The sequence below is a fragment of the Watersipora subatra genome, chromosome 4 (assembly GCF_963576615.1).
Source record: "Watersipora subatra chromosome 4, tzWatSuba1.1, whole genome shotgun sequence".
Taxonomy (NCBI): Eukaryota; Metazoa; Bryozoa; class Gymnolaemata; order Cheilostomatida; family Watersiporidae; genus Watersipora; species Watersipora subatra.
In genome coordinates, this window is record NC_088711.1 from 27,068,293 (window position 1) to 27,084,241 (window position 15,949).

Consider the following 15,949-nt stretch of genomic DNA (forward strand, 5'->3'; position numbering starts at 1 on the left):
GCATAGAATGATGCTATGAAGAGCCAACCATTAAAGCATAGAAACATCATATTTGTGGAGGGCAATTGGCATTTCTGTTACAACTGAAGCCAAAATCTAGCTGGCTTTCAGCGATTCAAGGCTGTCCTTACTACTGATGCAGTGGGTATACAGTTGCGCCATTTTACCTTCAAAAACTCTTCATGTTTCCAGTTAGCATGTGATTTACTATATTTTATATGATAATACTTTTTACACAATATATTTTTCCATTATCAGATAGAGTTTAAGAGCAATTGTTTGATTTCTGTGTTACTATAGCAACGTGCTTGAAAAGCTGGATTTCAGAAAAATGAGAACTGCCATTGCATTCACATGAAGAATATGAGTGGTAAAATACAAATGAACTGGACTATAGTCATAAATACTATATGCTTACACCGAACATATAGTCTTAAATATTATATGTTTACACCGAACATATAGTCTTAAATATTATATGTTTAAACCGAACATATAGTCTTAAATACTATATGTTTACACCGAACATACAGTCTTAAATACTATCTGTTTACACCGACCAACAAAGTGAAAGAGCTTTCAACAGCTCATGTCATTTAATTTAAATCTTGTCAAACGTCAATATCATGGCCAATCAGTTCTGATATTTGCTGTGGATGTCAAACCTGTTTTTTATTGGAGCAACTAGTCCTATAATAATGTATTTCTATAATAATATAACAATAATGTACTCCTGTAATAAAAATTTATTTTTAAAATAATGTAATAATAAGAATGTATTCCTATGATAATATAACAAAAATTTATTCTTATAATAATACATCAATATATTTCATTGTCTCCACAGCTGAAAAACATACATAGATAATTCATCTAATAATACAGCAGACGCTCCTATAACGTAAATAATCCGTTCCAAGAACGGTTACGTGATAGGGAATTTACGTTATAGGAACAGTAAATACATGTAAATTGCCTAATCCGTTCTAAAGTCTTTCCAAACTCACCCCTTTGGCCATGCAAAAAGGAAAAACTTTTAATTTGTGAGCTGTACCGTAATTGCAGAAGTATTGGTTTGCATCGACAACTTTTCTCCATTTTATGATCAATCGCACTGGTTTTATAGACCATGATTGCGGTAAGTTTACAACAAGTTGATAGGAACTGCACATTTTCGCCGTTCATTTACAACGATTTGCTTATTTTTCTAAACAGCAAAGTTTATTCTGCAAAGTAAAGCTAATAACAAATATTTTGTACGTCTACAATAAGGCAAGACAAAATCTTTTTACTATAAAAAGCAGTTCCACCTGTTCGTCCTTTATCACTGTTCAGTGTTCAAGGTTAGGATGAAGATAATTTTTGACGACACTCCAACTCATGACATTTAGACTGGTAGACCGGCGGTGTAACACCTTGCACCAATCGATTGCCTTGTATTTATGAACAATTGCGCAGCTGCCCTATTCGCCTTTTAGTCGACACATTTAACGATCTAATACGACAAACTAGAATGTCCCGAAAATTATATATAATAGATATAACGCTAAACAGACGGCGTTTTTTCTTCCGTAAGTGCAGCAAATTAAACTAACATTCAAATCGATTTTGAAAACTTGCCCGACTTAACACTTTACGTTATATGGAATGTTTTACGTAGTAGGAAGCGAATCTTCACATAATTTTTTTACGTTATCTGAAATTTACGTTAGAGGAGGTATACGTTATAGGAGCGTCTACAGTATATAGCATTGCAGTAAGTGCATTACCTCAGACTATATAAAACTCTAAATGTGAAAATTTACATTATAAGTAAGAAACACTGCAAAGGCAAAAGCGGTAATTAGCAAAGAGAGGCTTTATTTGTCACTGCCTTCACGCCAGAGTCTAGACGGGATGGCATGCCAATATAGGTATACCGTAAAACCTCTAATTGAACGCCACCTCTCTATTTGAACGCCACTATGTGAGAAGGGTTGAAAAATAGAGCACTATGGCATTCAATTAGAGATTTTATGGTACATGAAGGTGGTCTAACTTGGGCTACCGCGAACTTTAAATTAACACAAACCATTTATATATTTTTGTTCTCATATTTTATTTTTGATTAGCATACGCAACCTTTTCATTCACATTGCTCTCAAGCTATATTTTTTACTACTATTTATTTCTCTCAATGACTTTGGAGACATTTTTAAGAACTGATCCAAAGTTATTTGCTTGTAGTTTCTATGATATCTAGATAGAAAGCATTGCCACTTTGCCTTTTTTACAAGTACCAGTTCTTTTACTAGTCTTCTTGGAATCCACGATTTAAAAGTTGTAAAAGGAAGGTATGAAGGCATGATTTTTTATTATGGTTATTGATGCAATGTTCATGTATTAATCATCTAACACAGATAATAAAAAAATTATGAAAATAGTAATATGTGTAGCTATGTGTACAACTATATTTTAACACGTTAATGACAAAACCTAACCATAAAAAGATAAATCGAGGTTCATGAAATGAATTAAACAGCAGAAAAAGCTTAAGATTTCAAGAGAGTGAATCAGCTAAAGAATTATCCTGTTTTTTGAGCAGTTTCACTTGAAATAAGCGATCTTGATATATTTGTCCCGCTTGCCCACATACAATTAGTATAAAATCCTGGAATTAAATGAAACAAACTCAGGATTATAAACATTAAAAATGAACTTCTTTGGACAATTCTCGAATTGTCGGTCTATCTCTCTACCACCGTACACCGGATATCCGCTTTTGGAGACGAAGCATTTTACAGGTATTGCATACTGTCAGCTAGGTAAGCAACATGCTTTGTTGGTTGGGGACCATATGTATAGTCATATTCCTCCAAAAATATGTTTGTAACAAATTATTAACTTAATTAACTATTAACTTAATAGGTTTAAGGTTTTATTCAACGTTAAGTATTCCTGCCACAGAGGTGTGTTTACAAGTCATGCAGCAGGAGCAGCAGCAGTGTCAGACCAAAGTGTAATGTTTACTATAATAAGAGCTATGTCAATCCATCTGAAGCCGTGGTTGGAAAACTGGGGAAAAAGACTACATCGTCCGGGATTTAAACTCGTAACAATACAGAATATAGCAATTACGAGTGTTTCTAAAACATGGTAATTATTATTTTATAATAATAAAATATCACAGTAAAGATTATAGTTATGACTCATGGGATAAAAACTTGCTATTTGAACTTTACCTGTAATTTCATTATTCAGATTTGATTTTAAAATTAAACTGGCATGTCGCTGATTAGCAACACGAGGCCCATTGTATGTGTCTAAAAAGGCAGCGCTGTTATGTACAATAAAAAAAATTATAATATTTCAATCAAACACAAAATATTTTGATTCATATTGTGTACCCAAGTTTTTTAATCATTATGTGTGCCAGTATGAATTTAATTTTCAACTGAAATAATAAACATGCCAATCAAATCCGGGAGTCAAATGGATTCTGTAGTATAGTCACTGTCAATAGTCAATGCATTGATTCGCGTACAAGTGTGGTACAATGGTCAATACATTGACTCACATACAAGTGTGGTACAATAGTCAATGCATTGACTCACATACAAGTGTGGTACAATGGTCAATGCATTGACTCACATACAAGTGTGGTACAATGGTCAATGCATTGACTCACATATAAGTGTGGTGCAATAGTCACTGCATTGACTCGCGTACAAGCGTGGTACAATAGTCAATGCATTGACTCACATACAAGTGTGGTACAATAGTCACTGCATTGACTCGCGTACAAGCGTGGTACAATAGTCAATGCATTGACTCACATACAAGTGTGGTACAATAGTCAATGCATTGACTCACATACAAGTGTGGTACAATAGTCAATGCATTGACTCACATACAAGTGTGGTACAATAGTCAGTGCATTGACTAATAAAATATGGAAATATAGGATTCTTTCAGAATCCATACGCATGGGAATACGTACAGCTGAGACATTCAGCATCCAATTGCACACGCCTCACAATTGTAGGAGAATGACAGAAAGATTCACGGCCTTTGCAAAATATCAACTAGGAACAACTGTGACGCTATATAATTATTAAAATCATTCATTTTTTAAACAAGATTATTTAAAAGTAGTTCATTCAATTTCCTTATTCGTGTGTATAACAGCTTGGAGCTTGGGTTGTGAGTTTTTTTGTCTCTGCTGCTGGTTTCTATTCCTCTAATATCAAAATCATTGCTGGTAAGCAAAATATCAGGATTACATTGTTACAATTTGATGTAATTTCTAAATGCTGTCAGTTAACATTGAAATGTCATAGAGATCTTTACAAACAGTTTAATGATTTTTGGCTAAAATAAATAGACCTTTACCTTGTAACAAACGTATTTAATATATGCTAAAATAACTGGACCTTTACCTGGTAACAAACGTATTTAATATATGCTAAAATAACTGGACCTTTACCTTGTAACAAACGCATTTAATATATGCTAAAATAACTGGACCTTTACCTTGTAACAAACGTATTTAATATATGCTAAAATAACTGGACCTTTACCTTGTAACAAACATATTTAATATATGCTAAAATACTCTCTATTGGATTCACATGTCATCCAAAGGGTAATTTCAATGTTGGTCACATGAAGGTGAAAAAGGTGTGCAAAGGACAACTCCGAGTTTTTGAATGCGAGTTAAGCAAACAAAAGGTAAGGAACCTGAAAGTGTCCATAATAGAGATGTTCATGAACGGGCACCCCTCATTTACATGAGGGTGCCCGTTTATGGCACCCCTCACTCCAAGACAGCATTAAAAACTATTAGCCTCCTGATAAATATCAAACAGAACTGGTTACTAAATTATTATAGCTAGGTCTTGCATTACCATCATTTTCTTGCAGTATGAAGGCATTCAAGACAATAAATTCAAAAGGCGTTTTGCAAGCAGTGAAAATCCTCATCATTTGAGATAATCTTATGTATGAGCGAATAGGATATTATCAAAAGAAGTTAAAATTTGAATTAACGACAGGGGCTGGTAATAAGCCTGTTCGTAACACTCCTGCTAATGGACGTTATTTGAATAAATAATACGATTGAGTGGTCAGTGACAGCGAATAAGTACGCTGACCAGTGGTCAATGAAATGGCTGCGAATAGAAGCAGCCTGAAGGCAGGCGAATTTAGTGAGCTAATCTATTGGCAGCACCAGCGTTGCACGGGTTTATACTTGGGCTAGTCAACTTCAATGACACCACTAGCCTCGCTCCAAATCTCCACTGCCGTATTTTTATTAACCGTATAATATGATTCCTATCATATCTACGGATAGATCCTATCACTCGCCAAGGAATAAAGGTAGGGCCACACATATCGTGTAATTTCAACTAATCTGGGAAATTCCATTCGTACGAAATTTCTGACCTGCCACACGGAGTTTCCCCACCACCGATTCGTACGAAACTAACTTTTAACTAGCCAATCAGAACGTTTTCTTCAGAATCAGAATTTTTTTCTGGATATGCGCCAAAGAAAACGACCTTCAACATTCAACTAACCTTTTCAACCGACCAATCAAACAACGATTCGTAGGAATTTCTGACGTTTTGTCCAATTCAGGATTCGTTCATCGTGCGCAACCAACGATGGACGAATTCGTCCAAATGTCAATTCGTCCGAATCGTTTTGTCCAAATTTCGCCGATTCCGTGAGAATTTTGTCTCGTGTGGCCCTACCTTTAGTCGGCACGATGTGGAGCGACAATACCAGACGTATTTAAGCTACTCTGTCTACGTAATCGCAAAGTCCCAGCTACCAGACAAACTAATGCTGGCCATACATATAAGAAAAAGAGAGTCGACAAGTAATTCTCGTCACCGATATAGATGACCAACTGAGGCCTGGGCTTTCCAACTGTTCCATTAAGGATCACTGGTTAAACTTTGGTTGTACAGCGACTGATAATTGAGAATAGAATTTACCGAGGAGGTCGGTCACCATCGCTTAAGCGCTCTGCTAACATGACTTCAATGAAAGTAATTGTATTTCAGCAATAGACAGCCTTAAACCTATTCGCCTACTCGGCATTTAGAGCCACAACAGAAGTTGTAAAATAAGGTAGGAAAGGGTGGGAAGAAAATGACTACTTACTAGTATCGCATCGCGTAAGTTTCTTTTAATATCTGGAATCTTTTCTCTCTTTTCCCTATAAATAAAAAAAGTAATAACAACTATTCTTATACATTTTATATAGACTCAGACCAGAGAGCAGATAAAAAAGGCCTAATGATTGTAGTATAACAGACATGCGGTGTGTTCAAGTCGCTCTGTGGAGTCACGGAGCCATATCTCTTCTAGCGAGTCACGATTTATCGGCTTTTGTTTCTTAGCCGAGTTGATATTGTTATTGCAAAGACCCACTCAATCAATACTCATCATGTGCATGTGCGGCATTTAAAGCATACGTTCAATTTAGCAGCCAATGCTTAACTTATACTGGAAATTAATACAATTGATGTGCTGGGTTCATGAAAGTTTTTATACCACTTCGCACTTTCATCAGTCTGCAACAGCACAAGTTCAAGTTAGGTGTGTTAACCCTCCCCACCCTCTCTTTTCCCCTTTCTCTTTTTTCCTCTCTCCCATCTCTTCCCTTTTCTTCCCCTTTCCACCTCTCTCCATCTTCCCTCCTCTTCATTTTCAATAACTACGTTCTATCATGATACAAGAAGCACTAATAGTACAGAGATTAAAGATTGAAGGCAAGAACTGTTCAGGAAAGCAGGCCCGTATTCCCTGGGGCGGCTAGCCGGCTGAGCCGCCCCAACTTTTTAGGATTCCTCGGCGGCTAAATACAGTCAAACTCAAATAACTCGCCCTCGGATAAAATGGTAAATTTCATCTCGAACATCTGGTTAATAACTCGAACGGATTTGTTTGGTCCGTTCCCAAGCGATGATAAATTGCTTTAGATAACTTGACCTCAACATCATCAACTCGAACAGTTATAAGCCCAACGGCTACGGGGACGGTTTTTATCGCTGTTGAATATCACTTTATTCCAAGCCATGGAGATAAACATCAACTTTTAGTAGTTCTTAGGCATCATTATTATTATCGTCAGCAAAATACTCTAGTTAACAACTTTTATAAAGGTTTGCAAAAGGTGAAGTTTTACCAAACATCCACTTGGCAATGGCTCATCGAAAGCGTGGAAACCTTAGGATGAACTTTAAATAAAATCGGCAAAATTGATCTTTGTTGAAACGCTCAGAAAAATGTTTTTTTAGCGTTTTAACTGCGGTCAAGTTTTGGATATTTTAATCTGAAAACGACCTGGCAGTCACATTACCTAAAACAAACAAATCTCAAATAGGCCTACCAGTAATAAAAATTTATTTATACTTTTCGTTAAATTCCTTTAAAACTTTACATTAGAGGCCCGGTTGAGGCCCTACATGAAGGAAACCTGTTGGGGGGCTTACACCGCCCCCTCCAAACCCCGAGATGTTCATAACTAGTCGCCTAACATTGGCCGCCCCAACTTGCAACTAGGAATACAGGCCTGCAGGAAAGATCTAGTGCAAGCCAGAGAAACATTTCAAAAGATAAAAAATAGCATATAAGTTGCTACATCAGTGAGTTTTTGTCTATACTCAAATAAAGGCTGAACCACACTGGCTGTATAACTGGGCGACAAACAAATACCCATTACAGCATACTTCATAGGCATTTCTTTCTAAGACCAGGAAGTGAACTGGTCGATATAACACAGAAATAACAGTTTAATGATGTTCATGGTAACAGCCTTGATTCAAGGTCATACAGACTACTAGATTGTTTGGTATAGATATGAAACATTTGGGCAGTGATAAAACATGAGGTAGCAGGCTACAACATGGTGTAATACAGTCACGATGTATTCTCATGAGCTGCTCTCTCGCTTACATCTCATCAGATTACCGAAGTCATTACCAACGTGAGAAGGAAAAGGAAGCCATAGAATGAATCATTCCCAGTAGACTAACAGCACGGCTTTTAAGATGAATTTGACCCTCGTTGTGAATGACTATCAATTACTACATAAAATCATACACTCTCCAAAGATACAAATCTATCAAATGTTTACTATCACAAAAGCCCTGGAAAACCCTGGAAAACCTTTCACTAGGTGAGATAAATGATGAGCACATATCATCGTTGAAAAACATTCATGAAATAAATATATACGCTTTGCTTTCATGCAAAATCATTGCTATGCAGAGTTCAAACAGAACCGAGTAGGTCTCTAAATATGTACTTCGTTATAACAATCATTTAATGACAAAATAACTCGCTAACAAAAAGTTTCCTAATGTTTGGATGGACATTTTTAATATTAATCATAACAGTGGAAGTGTTAAGAGCAAATAAAAGGAATGAACATAAGGCATAATTTTAAAAGGTTAGTACTACATGTAATTTTTATGAGAATCACTGCCCCTAGCGTTTTAAAAGACTTACCCTTCTTGGAAGCCTCCTTGTATGTGTAGAATTTTCATTTGTTTGACTATGGTAGATTTGCCGGACTCTCCAGCTCCTAAAATATTAACAGCGCTTGAGAAACTTTTATTCATATATTGAAACTGAAACGCTAGAGCGTTACTAAGCAATCGTATTAAAAGGAAATGTATAATACTAGAAATAAATAGATCCATAATTAACCATATAGAAACAGTCTCAGTACCAGACAGCTAATCTCGCTGGCTACAAAATACCATATAAATCAGAATGTATGCAAATTATGTGAGAAATGTGAAAAGGACCTAAATGTACCGCCTTGCAAAATGTGGCCACATGTATAGCTTTCACAACAAAGGCTTGTGAATAAAAATGAACAATTATCCCACAGAATGAGCGCATAATTATTGTGAATATTTGTTTATATAAAAAAAAATTCATGCAGCAACTCATTGCGTAAGAACCACAGGAACTCTTGATGGAAGATGCAAGACCCACAACTTCCTGTCAGCTCGATTAGCCTACACTATATTATCTTGTGTAGCCAATGGTACTGGACACATATTTATGAAGGGAAGGCATTGACATTGCCACAACCCTGAATCAGGTAGAGAGTAGGTGGTTATTTGAGGGACTCATTGGATGGATATATTTCTCCTCTGCTCCTAAACTATGCTTCATCGAGGTGAAGATAGTCCAGCAGAGCAAACATGTACCAAACAAGTACCAAACATGTACCAAACAAGTACCAAACATGTACCAAACATGTACCAAACATGTACTGCGTTTTCGAGCTTCCCAAAGCACCCTTCATATGAGTTGTTCCTTAAAAACCTAATTTACACTGAATTTCTAAATAGTCAGACAAGCTAATATACATAACCTGTCTTGTTGAACTAGGAGATGGTTTGCATACCGAAGACACATGAAGTTCACAGGTAATAAAATAGCCAAATCATTATGACACAATTGCTTACCAACTCGGCTGTTTCGTGATTAATAACGGTATGAACATGTTTTTTTGAGATTATATAGACATAAAATTATAGTAGTGAATAATTGTTTGTTTGCACCTTTAACTTGAAAAAATATTAAATCAATGGTATTCAATATTAAATTGATATTCATGACGACTAAAAAATCAGAACATTGATGCTTTAACAAAAATGCGTACGACAGGCAGAAGTGGAATTACTCCAGTGCTGGAGGAGACAACCCTGACAGAAAAAAAAGAAACGCTTTATCCAAGCAGCTGGAGCAGATTACCACATGAGGACACAATGTTTTTAACTAACTATCAGCAAGACAACTTCTTTAAAGAATCTTTTAGAAAAAGCTGGCTTTAAAGGGTCAAATCTTGATATTATTGCACAGTTCAATACATGGAAATACGAAAACAGCGACAGTCTGCAACTATTACTGCATTCAAGTCAGCAAAAGGATGCAATTCCATAGAGTAATCGTAAATCTATTACTCGAGAAAGGAAAACTGATAAATGCGAATGTTAGTAAGTCTTGAAAATGTTTAAAATAAAGAGAAAAACAGACAAAGTGAAAGTGCTGAAGTCCGATGGGTGGGTCATGGAACGCGCTAGTCACCCTTATCACAGGTGAAAACATCTGTTATCATATACCTAAGCTTGTCTTGAGTTATCGTTGCAAACATAAGTGGGTCGACGATAACGTGGAAGAATCATGGTACAACTTAGCTGTAAGTGACAGAGATACGATACATTCAAGAAGGGCGATAAAAAGTAAAAGCATTGGACCAGCTCTGAAGGTAAAAGACAGATGATTCAATGGGGCCGAGAATGCTGTGACTAGGCGCATAAAACTACTGTTTCAATTAGGGCCGTTTTAAGCCGCATCCGATGGTGAACATAAAGCTAGGAGTTATGATAGTAGACGACTGAATGAGTGATGGATGAGGGGCCATATTCCGGCATTCAAACCTAATGAATCAAATACATTACCTGATTAGCCAAGCAAAAAGATTCAGTTTATCTCAGCGCAGACTAGTATATTGCTGTCCGAACTATGGGAGGCATGTAAGTCGAATGGCTTTGGGTACATTGCTCCCTCTCATTGCACAATCAGCATACACAACTCTCCATTCCGATCAATAACTTAGAATACCTTAGTATTTTGTTGGATTCATAACGCTCGCAGCTTATCACTCAGCCACAATAGAGATAGCCGTTGAACAGTTGCGCGGCACTGAGAAATGCAATTTGTATCTAGTACAATCATAATAAGGCGAATAACCCCAGTTAATGTTCTCTATTACAGCTTAGCTTATAATAAATATTATTAGCACATCTCGGCATCCGAAACATGGTCAGAGAATTAGTCACCAAAACGCTGAGCATTCGTTTGTCTGTTGGCGCAGACTGCAGATTATCTTATCAACTGATAGGTTAAGGGGAAAAGGACAAGGGCAAACAATACACTTAGGGGAGTGCTATAATGTCAGAGAGCGTGGCTATGACTGCCTTTCCTAGAAATGGACAGTGCCTGCAATGCCTGTATTTACCGAGAAGCAAGAGTCGATGAGTGGCCTTGTACTTTTGCTTGTCATCCTTAATTTGCTTCTCAATTTTTTTATTCCGCTCCTTCTGCTGTTTCTCCTCAGGCGTTTGTTTCTTTCCAAAGCAGCTCATGCTGATCACTCACAATCTACAATCACTATGGAGCTAGTTGTTTCAAGACTTCCTGTAAAACCCAAGGATTCTCAGTAACAAACAGTAAGCTAAATTACTTCATGTACTGTACTCCTAATACACAAATGCAGACAAACGATCATGAATGGTTTTAAAAATAGATTGGCTGTGCACTAATAACTACAATGATCTACTTATGTAGAAAATGTAAATAACCAAGAGAAATGGCTGGCCTGTTGCAATAAGCTGCTTGATATAGTAGATGACATAACTAAGCAACAACATAGCTTTTATGTCGTAGTAAAACAAAACAGCCTGCATGGTTGCCATGTGAAATGAACCAATCTAAAAGGACCGTATCTTATAACCAACAATGTTTCAAGTTAATGTCTGGTCATCTTCTTAATCTTCTTTATTCTTCTTAGCAAAACATCAAAATAAGTCTACGTCCGTATGCTAATGTAACTGACAGTCGGCTACGCAAGCTTCTGTTAACGGCAGCATTTTGAAAAGTGAGCTAACTTGTATTCAACAAACTTTCGTGAGATTATTTATGGGTAAAGTTAACGTTGCAAACGATATGAGCCATTCACCTTCTTTGCACTATAATGTGATCCAGCTAATAGGACCCTTTAAATTAGGATCCGCAGTCAATCAAACCGTAAGCTTCAACTAGCTTTGTTATCAGCAACGAATGCGACTTAAATATACGCAGTGGATAAATTCAGGCGATACAATAACTATGGATGTTATTTCCCAACAATAATTTGAAGCTGGTGATAGACTCAACCGATTAAGAGGAACCTCTCCATGTGCACAATTTTAAAATGATTACAAAACTGCATACGCAAAACTATTTAAAGCAACAAGCATTTCTACAAGACAACGATATACTGACCCCTCTAAACATGAGACACGAAGGTTTAGCTTTTAGGCTGTTTTACTTACTATTGTGTTGTAACACACACGGTTGAGGATATGGTCCCTTGAAGCTCTCTAGTGGTTAAACCAACACTTACGGCATCATATATTGAACGTAGCGGTATATAATCATAACCAATAAATTAACCGGGTTTTAAAAGAAAGAGACGCAAAAAAAAACTAAGAAAATCTGAACTAGGTGACCGCTCCAGATCTTGTAGCAACAAACCACTAACTTCCGGTAGTCAACGGAGTGACACAGTAGGCGTGGTTATTTAGTTTTCGTTTGAAGAGAAAACAACTTCTTCATAACATCAATGAGTGTGAATGTAGTAACAACTCCCAATTCAACTCTACTGACGCGTAAGAATCTATGTAAATTTTGTACATGTACGTAATTGATTCAATTTTAGGTCAAGTAATTTTTATGAGTATGTATATCGAATAAATATTGATGGTGCAAGGATTGCAAGGTTATTGTTCATCAGCTTTGAAAGCGATAGATAAATATTCTCAGTTGTGCATCCACAATGAAAAGGATTTACAGAGGTATTAAGATCAGTAGGTACAGCACAATACAGATTCAGTTCACATGATGTACTAGCATTAGTATCAAAACTCTGCTCAATTTCAGAATCTGAATCAGGCTCATACGCACACAGCAGCTACCAGAATGAACTCTCCACTGCCATTTGTTGCCAATGTTGTCTGAGTTCAAATCTTTCATAAAGTTTTTAATTAGATTTTACACTGTAGGGGAGAAGTGGGGAATGTAGACAGTTTTTCTTTTTGTTACAGTTACTTCTATTCGATTCACTTTAGAATACTCTAAATTATATCTTTTGCTTGCAGAGTTTGTTGGCTCTCTTTCCTAAATTGCATGCTATGTAATACAAGCAATAGTTTTTCCAGAATCCACTATATTGTAAACCCCAAGATTGTCCACATTGCCCACCATCAGTGGGTAATGTGGACAGGTACACTGGGTAATGTGAACATGTCATTTTTTGTCCTTGAAAATAAAAATTTCTCAGATATTTAAATAACTACAAGTAATATATGCATTTGGTTATAGTTAATTTAACGTAAACTGTCCAGGAATAATTCAAATCTGACAATATAAGATAATAATTCTACCGAGTCATGGCAATAACTCAGCTTGTTTTTTAGTGTTGTTGGTATAACAAATTGTCTATCTTAAATGGAATGCTGATGGCTTAAAACCAAATATGAGTCCACTTCTGGTTCTTTCTGTATTTCCTGTGACAGCGGCTTAGGTAAGACTAATTCGAGCTGGCTGCAGCTCACATATTTACAATCTGGAAGGTCTGGCTTGAATAACTTCCCACTCCTGTGCCGGTAAAAGTCTACTTCTAACTCTTCATAGGCAATAGTTCTAATTAAATCAAGGCAAATACTTTAACATTCATTTTGGACTGAGAAATTTACATGTACGTATAATAGTAAATTTACTAGTAAGCCCAATAGTAGTAGTAACAGTTTAGACAACATTGAAACTAGCAAATTAAGCAGTTTATATCATATGCCTTGCAGCAGAGGGTAATTTGGACATGGCATAAGGGTAATGTAAACATGTCCACATTACCCCATCTTATATATTACTACAAATTTTTATAAACCTCAGTCATAGTCAGGGTTTGCCTTTTGAGAATCAATAGAGATAAACAGCACAATATGCTTTGTTTGTGTACATATTGCACCAAAAGTTCCAACAACATTCACGCTACGTAACCCAGGTAGTAAAATTAAATTAAAAATTACTATTTGCATGATAAATATTAAGATGCTTACAGATTGACGTATGATGGATAGAGACTTCCAAATTAGCATGTGGCTTCTTCTAACAGGAAAAGAAAAGGTTTTATAATATGAAACAATTTGAATTGGTTATAAACTTTAGCTAATAATTTAACTGTCCACATTACCCAGCTGTCCCCATTACCCACTTCTCCCTTACCACATCATACCTACCAACTCTCACGCATTGGGCGTGAGACTCACGCAATCACCCCAAAGAAAAAATGAAAATGCATGAGATTTTTGCCCCAATTTCCACAATTTTATATATACTAACATTGATACATCAATTGCCCCAAAACCAAATCTCACGCATTGCCCCACTCTTGGGTTGGCAGGTCTGTACCACATGGATCTAGATTTTTCAGTAGACTTCACATTTATGGAATGATTATCAATATCAGGCATCTTACAGTATCTATACAACTGAGCAAGTCAGTCCAATTGCTTTCCTTGAATGTTTTTATGGACTCTGGATCATCATCGCCACTTTGCATTTTAGCTTTAAAAAGCAAATAATAATAATAGGTAAAACAACAAAGAAACAAGAACTGTCTGCCAAGCGACTCTGAAGCTGTCTCACATAGAGTTAGTTGTTTCTTAAATGCTTCAAGCTCTGACTATTCTACATCGAAGAGTGGGTTGAGGATGTGTTTGCGCTGTGAGAGGTTTGACACCGCGGCCTCCCTACATCGCAGTATGCGTTCTATCATAGCTAGAGTAGAGCCTCATTGATTGAATATATCTTGAACCTTGAAGCAAATAACCATGATGTGGTAAAATTAAATGGTATGTCTCACTACTCCGTAACGTGTAATAAATAATTAAAATCGTGTTGAGCAACAGTAAACGAGACTAGCAACACGCTTTCATAGTACTTAAAAAGCTTGGAGGCGGCTGACTCATCTGTTTTGTTACTGGTGGGTTTCAACTCAGCGGTACCCACTGCGGAATATATGAAATGGCTAATGCTCATTCGACATCTGCTGACGGGTCTACACATCCCTGACTAATCAATGCTATGGCCATGCCTAATAGACAGCTGAAATGTGTGAGCCATACTGACATGTGAGAAGGGTTTTGAAAAGAAATTTCTTCAACAATATTGCATGCGTTATCAAGGATCAAATACTTAAGCCTTCCAACAAGTTTCCAATCATAAACCAATGATAGAATCTGACTGTCAATATCATTTTTGATGCATTTCTCAAACAAGTGGCCAATCATGAAAGTGACTGATTTCAGTTTCCAGTTTTCCATTCACATCTAAATACCTTTGATTTACAGCACTAGTTCCATAATCTACTGATAGCATAACACTATCTGCTGCTGAAAGCTTTTTTGACACAAACACCTTTTGCTACATAGAAAAACTTTATTTTTTTTATAAAAGATGTTCTACCTGGTGCAACAAAGTCATTAACACTAATTGCAATCTTCGACAACTCCGTAAGGCCAGCATCTTCTAGCACAGCTACCGGTCTCCCGTCACGAGCTATCCATAGGCTTGTGGACGACGCTTTATTTGTATTTTGTAGGGTTTTAATAATCCTTTTGTGGCTAAAACGCTGGTCAAATATCAATGTCTGTTTTGATTAACTGCTTAGTCTGTTTTGCACCAAAAAAGGCAAGACAGTGTTGTTGGTTTTAGAAGATGCAGCCTCAGCATTCTCACAATCACTTTTGTGCTTCCTTTTCCGGCAGCTTAGCGCTCACACTAGTAAAAGGGTGCTTGGTTTCGAGGCTGATAGTTAAGGGTTAAGCCAAGTAATACTTCAATTTTTTTTGCAAAATGTACAACAAGCTAGTAAACTTTCCTTTTTGTTGAACTCGTTCTAATATAAACTTTTCATTGACTAGCGCTAGTAGTAAGTTATATCATATTTGATAATATGACTGCAAATAGAGCCTTTTGGTTATTTTGTTATCAACAAAATAAAGGATTACTAACTAACTAATGGTTGATTTTCGGTCTTCTTTTAACGCAATAGTAACAGCAGTATTACAAAATCCTGGTTACTGTGATGGCGGGTACATGATGAAATTAAATG

At 36.4% G+C, this 15,949-nt stretch overlaps 1 protein-coding gene across 1 annotated transcript in view; it reads right to left on the reverse strand.

The window, feature by feature from the left end:
* LOC137393697 (guanine nucleotide-binding protein G(s) subunit alpha isoforms short-like) overlaps positions 1-12,297 on the reverse strand; it is a 66,903-nt gene extending 54,606 nt beyond the window's left edge. The window contains exons 1-4 of the mRNA XM_068080348.1: positions 12,108-12,297; positions 11,033-11,184; positions 8,503-8,578; positions 6,151-6,205 (exon numbers count right to left, since the gene is read on the reverse strand). Coding sequence (XP_067936449.1) covers positions 6,151-6,205; positions 8,503-8,578; positions 11,033-11,159 — 258 coding nt within the window. The 5' untranslated portion in view covers positions 11,160-11,184; positions 12,108-12,297. The remainder of the gene's footprint in view (positions 1-6,150; positions 6,206-8,502; positions 8,579-11,032; positions 11,185-12,107) is intronic.
* Positions 12,298-15,949: the final 3,652 nt, after the last annotated feature.